The following is a 9,653-nucleotide window of genomic DNA, read 5'->3' on the forward strand; positions in this document are numbered from 1 at the left end:
TCGTGCAAGTGCCATGATTGGCTGGAAAAAGCCGCCAGCGGATGTTACCATTAAGAATATCCTGAAATTACGACTTAAACAAGTTAAACACATTAATGATTGGCTTCTGCGCAGTAGGAACAGCAGTGAGCACGTCTGCCTCTAAATGAATGCACTGAACCATCAGTATCACCCGATATTAAGGAATCAATTTATTAATTGATCGGTACCTCCGCCTGGGTGAGCTAGGAGCCGTGTCTGGTGGCCTGTTAGTGGCGGTGGTCAGCAAGTGTAAGGGTGTCGGGACTATGCTGCGCACGCTCCTCAGGCGTTCGGCTAGGCTAGGTGCTGCGGCCCAGTATGCAGCCTCGCCCTTAGCCAGACACTTACACGTTGGCGTTGTGGAAGCTCCCTTCAACAGGGGACAGGTAAGGATGGAGTCAGCAAAATCACTGATTGACAGCTAACTTAAATGTATTTATCGCTTGTCAAGAAGGTGTGTCAGATGTTGCCGAGAACTGAATACGCTTTATATCTCAGCATTTTATGAAATCACTATTCTGGTGTATATTCGTGACATATATAAGGGAAGGTGATTTATGTATACATGGTGGTTAATCTATCTAAAGTGCACTGTATCAAGAGACAACAGTCTTATCCTTCCTTGGCTTTATGACGTCAAGAAGCAAACCTGTTTCTCAGGGTTAAATGCACTAGTTGCCATGCTTCACGTTTGCACTGCATTTATATTTAGTGCATTCTTTTTTTCTTGCCAACTTGTAAGATTTCCAAACGTTGATGCTACTCTAGCACGTTTATTTTGTTTCTTTCTTGATATGTTCAGCATATCACAGGTTATAGTGGATACGCGTTTGACTCATGCATTGGACGTTGCGTATATGATACTTTTTATCAGTAGAAATTACCATCTCGTTCAGAATGTCTAACATTTGGGCGTTCCTTCGGGCCAGGGTGATCATGGAGGGAGGAAAAAGTGGCCTTGAGTACCTTGTGTTTGCCTCTCGCCACCACTAGGCTAAGGCGAGTCACAACATTCACAGAGTCTCTGATGTAATACCGAAACATTATAAAATGCTTCAGGTCATTCACCTTCATATTATCATGAAGGATATTGGCTCCGTGTTTATACTTGAAGGAAAATTGACTTGTGTTAAAAGGGCAATAATATACAGTATATATATATATATATATATTGCCTCTTGTATTGCCCCGTCCCTTAACCTTGTATATATATTCTACCTCTCTACTGTTGGAAGTGGAGGCGGCTGCACGTATGCTTATAAACATTCCTATGCGATGCCAGGTACCCATTTTATCGACCAGCTCCTGGTTGGGTCGGGTGGGGATGAACAGCTGGATGGACTGTGGGACGGTTGCCGCGACCAGAGTTCGAACCATTGCGGATATTATCTCCAGCGGCCCTTGCATGCGTGACAGCCAGTAGTGTTAACCGTTACATCACAGAGGTATCACAAACTCAAAAATAACGGTCCAAGAGTGAAATACCTGCTGTATCTGAGTTTGCCCCAATAGCTTTTACACGTGGGTAAAAGACAATATTAAGAACCAAATATAAAGTTTAAGATGGACGTAAACGAGAGAAAAACCTAATATTGAGCAGAAAGTTATAGTGCTACAGAACTGGTGATGCTGGAACGGTAGGAAAAAAAATGCTGTTTCTAACGTAGGATTTCACTGGCTGACCAAGGCCAACCAGTGGTCGCCTCCATGTGTGGTGGGTCTATTTGTATCACTGAATATATCTAGAACTACCTTTAACTGCCCCTGGCCAGGTTAGGTCCAATGTAGATTTGTGGCTGTCCCAGTCAGTGTGGACAGGCTATTTCATTCTCTGATATATATAATCATACCTATACCAACAGAGGCGCCTCGGTGTGGAGGATGGACCACGAGCCATTAAGGACACTGGCGTCCTTAGCGAACTACAAAATCTCGGTAAGTCATGAGAATTTCTGTCCGCCTAGCCATGCGGCGCTGGTGTGGTTGTATGATGTGCTGAGGGACGCGCCATCACGGGATTTATTGATCCACCGAACTGTTGCTACCTGCCGCTTCTACGGTGATGTATGGTGATAAGCTTGTGTCCTCCTGGGGACTCACCTCTACGGAGACACTGTTCACGGGAATCAATAGCATGATAAGTGTGGAGAGGGGAGGGAAAATGCTATAGGACGGCTCGGTCGTTGAATGTCACCAATAATCGATACTGACATAGGCCCTGATGCAGTTCCAACCTCCTAGTAAGACGTAAAGTATTCAATATACGGTAAGGCAGCTACCATATGCTATGCATCTAGTAAGAATGAAGTCTTGTAAATGCGTTTGGCAGATCTTGCAAGAGCTGCATCAAAGTTTTATGAGAGATATGTTAATATTCTGTTTACATTTTAAGCAAACTCTTTGTGAAACAAATTTTGATCGCCATCTTATGCGTTAAGATGTTCTTTTGGACATAAACTTCAGCTCAGTCGAGTAACTGTAAGTGTTTTACAGGGGTTGGCGTGCTGAATTACGGGTCGGTCGAGATGACGGAGTGTGCCGACTCCCAGGCTGGTCCGAGCGGGGAGCGCCACCACCCGACCGTGCTAGGCTACAGCCGCCGCCTCGCCTCCTCCGTCGCGCAGGTCGTGCGCGACGGGCGCATCTGTCTTACCCTCGGAGGCGACCACTCCATCGCCATCGGTACTGTCAACGGCCATGCCCAAGCCAATCCCGATCACCAGGTGCGTGTCGTTTTCACAGTGCATGTCCAAGTCTTAAACTTACTTGAATATTTTGATTTGTGACAAGTTGTGGTGTCGGCTGATGTGGTAAGAGCTCTGGTGTTGCAGGTGGTGGTGCTGTGGGTGGACGCTCATTCCGACATCAACACCGGGTCTTCGTCAGGCACCGGGAACATGCACGGCATGCCGGTCTCACACCACCTGCGGGAGATGGCAACACAAGTCAACCGGCTACCCGACAACTGGCCACAACCATGGTTGGGCAAACATCCGTCACATTATGTTACTGTATTATGGGATATTTGTAGTGTTAGATTAAGTAAGGCCTCTTATGAAATAGGCTATTGTTTGATGTGTGTCAAGAGGTGAATGATTAACGTTGATCAGAAACCATACTAATAATGACTGATATGTAACAGAGATGAAACTACGCTATTGATTGATGTGTTACATGTAGGCTAGGCTATTGACTGTGTAACATGGTTACTAGGCTAATAATTCTAATGATTGATGGTGTACGTGTTGAAAGTTAAATTATTATTAACGTTGATCTGAAATAATTCTGGGCTAATGATTGGTGACAAATGTTAATCATATAAAACAAGGCCAGTGGCTAATGCTGGACAGAGATGACTAATATCATTGTATCCTGCTACAGTATCTCCTCTCAACACATCGCCTACATCGGACTGAGGGATATCGATAAAAAAGAAAGGTAAGATGATAATGTACTTTGCTGTAAGCTGTTGAATGTGGAGTGTGGTGTGGAGGGTTGATTGCATAAGCCAAAACACTGTTAGAAGGATGTGTAGAAGCTAGCGTAGTTCGAGTGAGAATTGGCCAGGGGGTGCTGAAATGGTTTTGACATACGAGAGGAAAAGTGAGGAAAGAATAGAGAGGTTGCACTTTAGAAATGTAGGGAGAAAGGTGGGAGGATGGAGTGAAGGAGACTGGGAAATCCTGGGCTGAACGTTCAAGGCTTGCATAAGGGAATGCATCGAGTTCACACAATATATGTGGTTAGGGACTTCAGTCGAGAGTGGCCTGAAAGAACGTGTTAAAGCGGTCTAAGTAAACCATTTAATGGTTTACTTAAATGTGTGGTTTGGTTGCGATGTTGGGCTCTGGTTTATGTCTCTTTATCGATTATATTCGCTGCAATTAAAAAGAAAAATACTAACCACAATACCAGTGGCTTTGCACATATAGGCAACAAGTAAATATATTTCCATCATTCAGAGCTTGGAATAACACGGCCATATGTTGAGCAGCTGTTTGTGTGCCAGTGAGAGAGAATTCACAGCTGTTCATTTCAAGAGATAAGAGCTTCCGTTGCGATGTTACCCTCAAAAGTGTTCCACCGAATCAAAATTGCGTCAATGAAGTGGGAATTTTCGATCTGGACCCTGACTTTTGTTAATTCATCCTTCTTCGTCAGTAATGCAGGTATATGAAATCACTTTAGGCCATGCTTAAATAAGTATTAATTTGGCAGTGCACATAATACACTTTAGATTTCGTGGATTTCTCCAGCATCTCTCAACAACCTGCGGCAAATCTAGCCTTGGTTAATGCACTGACGTAGAATGTTATAGTAGGATATATGTATAGTGTGTAAAGACACAAATCTTGCTACAATGTAATAACCTGCGCATAATCATTACACACATGCGTGTATCGACTTCGTCTAACAATGACTTTCATTACTTTTAGAATTACGGTTCACACTGAGCTTTTATTTTATCATTCTAACAAGGAAACATCAGTTGGTGTAGCAGTGTGTTCTTAATGTATCTAAGAGACGTTGGCAACATTGATAATTTTATGACGTAGCGGTAACACCTCATCCAGATTGACTTCCCTCTCAACCAAACATTTCTGCATGCATGTTACAGCATCAAAATATGCACTACTGCCGTATGCCTAAAATAAGTTTATTTCCAAAACTATAACTAGGTGATGTGCTTTTGTGGGAAATGAAGGCCTTTGTTTCTGTAAAATAAAACGAGTTTTTTTTAAGTACATGAGCATCGTAAATTATTCTTCAAAGATACAAGCTGTAGGCGCTCAAGAGTCATGGGGAGAAGCGTTCTTAAGCCCGAGTTTTGTCTTAAAATTGTTGTAGTAGTACCCTATTTTCCCCGTGAGATCCGGCCCTTTTAGAGTTCCGGGCATGATACTGCTTGCCGCTGGGTAGTGAACACTTCCGTATGGGATATGAGACTGCAGCGGGGATGGACGCAAAATCTTCCATAAAGCCACAACTGTCGGGAAATTTGCAACACTAAATGCACTTTGTACACTGTTGTCTCCACTATATCACGTCCACAGCACAACAGTCAACATCTCTCATTCCTTTCTATTAATTCCCCTTATTTATTTTCCACCACAGCGAGTTTATGAAGGACCTGGGCATTCTGAGGTTCGGGATGCGTGAGTTGGACCAGCTTGGGGTGTCGGCCGTCATCACCCGCTGCATGGAACACCTCCAGCCATCAGCCATGCGCCCACTTCACCTCTCCTTCGACATCGACTCTCTAGACCCTATGGAAGCACCCAGCACCGGCACCCCAGGTTAGTAGGGACGGGAGAGGTTGCTTTAAGACTATGGGGGAATTAGGAGGAGGAACAAGGAGAAACATGAGATATAACTTAGGATTTAATGTAGTGGCAGTAAGGGAAAACAGCCAGTAAAATGTTCTGATATTGTGTTGCATCAAAAAGTCTTTGCCAACAAAATATGTTAGTAGTATAGCAACTAAAGTATGCTGCTAGGAAAAAAAAATATTTCGCTAGTAAAGGAGTTCATGGTAAGTCTTGCCACTAATGTAATGTGCTAGTAAAATGTCTGTAATAAGTGGAAAACTTTGCTAGTAGTCTCTAGTAAAATGTACTATTGCTATTAGTCTAGTGACATTTAGGGTTGCGAGCAGTGTTACAAGCAAAACAAAAATATTTTGCTTGTGTAAGGTTCTGTTTGTACAGTGTTGCTAAAAAATAAAATGATTTACTAGTATTGCGTGCGAGTGAAAGTAAAACATATCGCAAACATTAGATGTTTCTGGTATTAAAAAAAAAAAAAATGCTTAAAAAACAGCTGCTAAGTAACAGGTTTTGACGCGAGTGTTATCATCGGCAGTGCGGGGCGGGATTAACCTCCGCGAAGGCTTGAACATCACCGAGGCGGTGTGGAAGTCCGGCCTCCTACGTGCCCTGGACTTGGTGGAAGTAAATCCTCACCTAGGAACCAAGGAGGACGCCGCCCTCACTGCTGACGCCGCAAGACTCGTCCTTCTCAGTGCTCTCTCGGGCTACAGGGGCGCGTAGGACTCCCCTCCCTACTCAAGGGACACTGGAGGACGCAACTCGATTGGATGCAAGGATACCTACACTGGACTCGCCCATTTTTACCCGCATTATCCTTCGTGATGCCTATTTCTTGCCTATATGAATATAAACTCATTTATTTACCCGTTTATGATATCACTATCGGAAACGCACCTTAACTGTACGAAAATATTTGCTTATACGATAGTGATGAACCCAGTTGAATAATATCTAGAGGAGAAATTATTTAATGTGGCTGAATTAGATGGCGCTATTATATATAAGCTGATAAAGAATCTCTAGCAAATTAGACATATATCTATGTGTTAATGTTTGAATATAATTATATGACTTGTTTTAAACTTAGTGTCTTTTATTGCCCCAAGTGGCGAGTGCCTAACGAAAAACAGTCTTCGATGGCGAGTAGCATATCCTAGCTCATTCTATACAGTAACACCATGGCCTCCCTACACAACATCCAGGCCTTCCTACACAACATCCTGGCCTTCCTATATGCTAGCATTCCTACATAGCAAAAATCTGGCTCTCCTATGTGATAACATCCTGGCCTCATTAGGTAGTAACTTCCTGTATAACTCTGAAGCACTTATAAAATCCAGGTCTTGTTATATAACCTAGCTATATTTAGGAACATTTTGGCCTTTCTATATTATGACTATAGCAACATTTTGGCCTTTCTATATTATGACTATAGCAACATTTTGGCCTTATATATCATAATAACAACACGGCCTGCCTGTATAATAACATCCTAACCTCTTTATATATGATAGTTGTAAGGCTTTCCTATATGGCAACATTCTAACCTTTACACACACAAAATCCTGACCTTCTGATCTTGCAATGTCGAGGCCTCTTTGTTTGATAACACCCAGGCCTTCCTATATAACATGGCCTTGTATGATACCTAGGCTTACCAATGCATTACCCTAATCTCCATGTACAGCAACACCCTGGCCTTCTATCTGGACAGCTCTATCAGTACATGACAACAGATGCTGTCAATGTGCTCCCGTCTGAACTGCTAACTCGTAATGTCTAGAATTACCATCTGTGCAACCTGAACTACCGGGTTCATCCAGTGTCATCGCAAAAACCGTTTTATTCTTCCTAGGATTACAGTAATGACGTTCCTGCAGTGTCACCTTTTCTATTGCCAAATGTCATTATATTCGCATTTTAACAATACAACTACCTCTCACACAAATATAAATACAGTAAAACTAAATCTAAGAAAAGCTCTTCAATTCACCCCCTTAAAAAAAATCACATTATCCGTGAATCGGAAATAATCCCCGAACGTAGTTTACTACATCGGCCAGTCTGTAAACAAAGAAAATATATCTAGAACTACAATGCTAATCTACCTGTCAATGGATAAGGTAATAGCATAATCCCACGCCATCCCATTACTTTCTTAGAAAATGTGATTGAAAGACGAACTGCAATATTTCCCCATCCTTCATGTCATCAGGCGACAACAGTGACTGCATTCATCCTATGCAATAATATATCAAACATTACACTTGACATTCCTATGTTTATTTAAGAGCAGAGCGTGACAAACGTCCAGGAAATTCCATAATGCACACATCCTTTGATTGTGAGAAGGAACAAGCCTTACGAAATCGTCCTATATTCTTACACTTGTAATGAGACGCACTCCAGACCAGTAAACGCTTATGGAGGAATAAATAAAACATTTCTCTAAAGAACAAGTGAACTGGGGCAAAATATTAGGGAGATTAATGCGAAACGGCGGTGTGTCCTGTTGGTTTGAAAGATGGGCGACGGCTCGGGGACAAAGGAGGTAGTTAGGTGGCGTCGCGCGCCCCACCTGCCGGAACACCTGCCTTACAGTTTTATCGACTGGCTTTGTCAGTAACATTATTGTTCATCTGTACATGCAAGACCATGCTGGCGACGAAGCTATAGGTCAAACATCGTACATGCAAGACCTGACGCGGTCATTACGCCCTATTTTTAATTTGCAGGTATAGTAATAAACAAAATCAACTCTGCACAAACAATAAAAACATTGCATTTTTTTCGCCCCATATCACTCACTTCCATCCCATGTAGAAACTTACAAAACGTGTGAACACATCATGAAACAAAACGCGAAATTAAGCACAATAAGTGACTTGCAACTCCTCCCGACTCATCGTAATATTTCTCGGCCCACTGACAGTGACACACGGAAGGTAATCAAATAACCACTACAATCCTTGTATTTGCTAAAGTAACCAACAAGAGACTAATCCTCAGATGAAAGTCCCCGGCATACCTGACTGAGTCACTTTTTATGGGAATCGAGTTCATTGTGCTCTGTCATCCTCCATGAATCGCTACTCCAGGCACTCTGGCGTCCCTCTAGGCAGTGGCACTGTTCTTGACCTCCTCCCATTCGGCTATATATATCTGATGCTCTCCATTACCAAGGAATTCAGCAACTATTTCATTTGTGTCAGTCCAAGTTAACGACTGCAGAGGACGCCTTCAACACGACATTGTGTTGTGGAACTCTTGGCAAATGTCACTCCTTGGAGCAGTAATCACTTCGTCCTTCACTTCATCAGATCACGTCAACGTATCACTTATCGGCACACCTTCAACAACCACAGCAATCACTCAACAGGAACACATAAAAAATCTTGACATCTACCGCCGACATCAACATCAACAAACACATTTGAAAAATAAGTACTGAAGATGTAGGCCTATGTAAACCATAGTATATAAACACTAAGATCACTTAAAAAGCAATGATAAATATAATGTAAATTTACTAAAGCTTTACAGACAAACACACAAGTTTGAAATCATTTTCAAGGTTAGTCATCAAATACACTGACGATAATGAATATCCACATGACCGTTCTAAGCATAACAAGTACAACCGAAATTCGGGATATATTCTATGAATTTTCGCCCCAGAAAAATAATGAAATACAATCTGCTCTCCACTTCTGCAGTGAAGTTGCAGTGATAAAGGACATTCGTAACACATCCAAAAGCATTTGATTATCAAAACGGACAACAACAAATCAACAATCTCCCTCCATTTTGCATCCACCACAATTATTCTACATCTACACGTCACAGCCTATTGTAATAGGTTAATGTGAGGTACAAAAAGGAGATTCAGATGTATCTAAAACGACGAGCGAGATGTCTAGAAATTTCTAAATTGGTATCATATTACCGACCGGAAGAGGAATCTATTTCACTCGTAAAATTACGCATAAAATGATAAAATCTTATCGTTGCAATATAATACTTGGAATTAATCAAAGCAACTTTCATGGACAACGTACAGGCAAAAAAGTGAATAGAATGTTTCAGTTATCCAAAACTAAACATAGAAAACGAGAAAAATAACCAATTATAACCTCGAAAAAGATTTCTTATTTATTTTAATATAATATAACCATATATCGCAATACAAGTAGAAAAATATAGGTTGATGAGATATAGTAGTTAGAATCAGAATAAATATTTTTTATTATCGATTTTTGTGTTTTCGAGCGTAGCATCACTTCCTGCTAGGGGAAGGCATTG

The 9,653-nt window shown here is 41.7% G+C and overlaps 1 protein-coding gene across 1 annotated transcript; it reads left to right on the plus strand.

The window, feature by feature from the left end:
- Window positions 1-230: 230 nt before the first annotated feature.
- Window positions 231-6,433, plus strand: LOC139748330 (arginase, hepatic-like). Its single transcript, XM_071661386.1, has 7 exons — window positions 231-407; window positions 1,884-1,956; window positions 2,515-2,744; window positions 2,853-3,001; window positions 3,403-3,459; window positions 5,137-5,318; window positions 5,884-6,433. Exons 1-7 carry the CDS (start codon window positions 288-290, stop codon window positions 6,069-6,071), a joined length of 999 nt encoding a protein of 332 aa, XP_071517487.1. The 5' UTR covers window positions 231-287; the 3' UTR covers window positions 6,072-6,433.
- Window positions 6,434-9,653: the final 3,220 nt, after the last annotated feature.

This window comes from Panulirus ornatus, chromosome 73 (assembly GCF_036320965.1).
Source record: "Panulirus ornatus isolate Po-2019 chromosome 73, ASM3632096v1, whole genome shotgun sequence".
Classification (NCBI taxonomy): domain Eukaryota; kingdom Metazoa; phylum Arthropoda; class Malacostraca; order Decapoda; family Palinuridae; genus Panulirus; species Panulirus ornatus.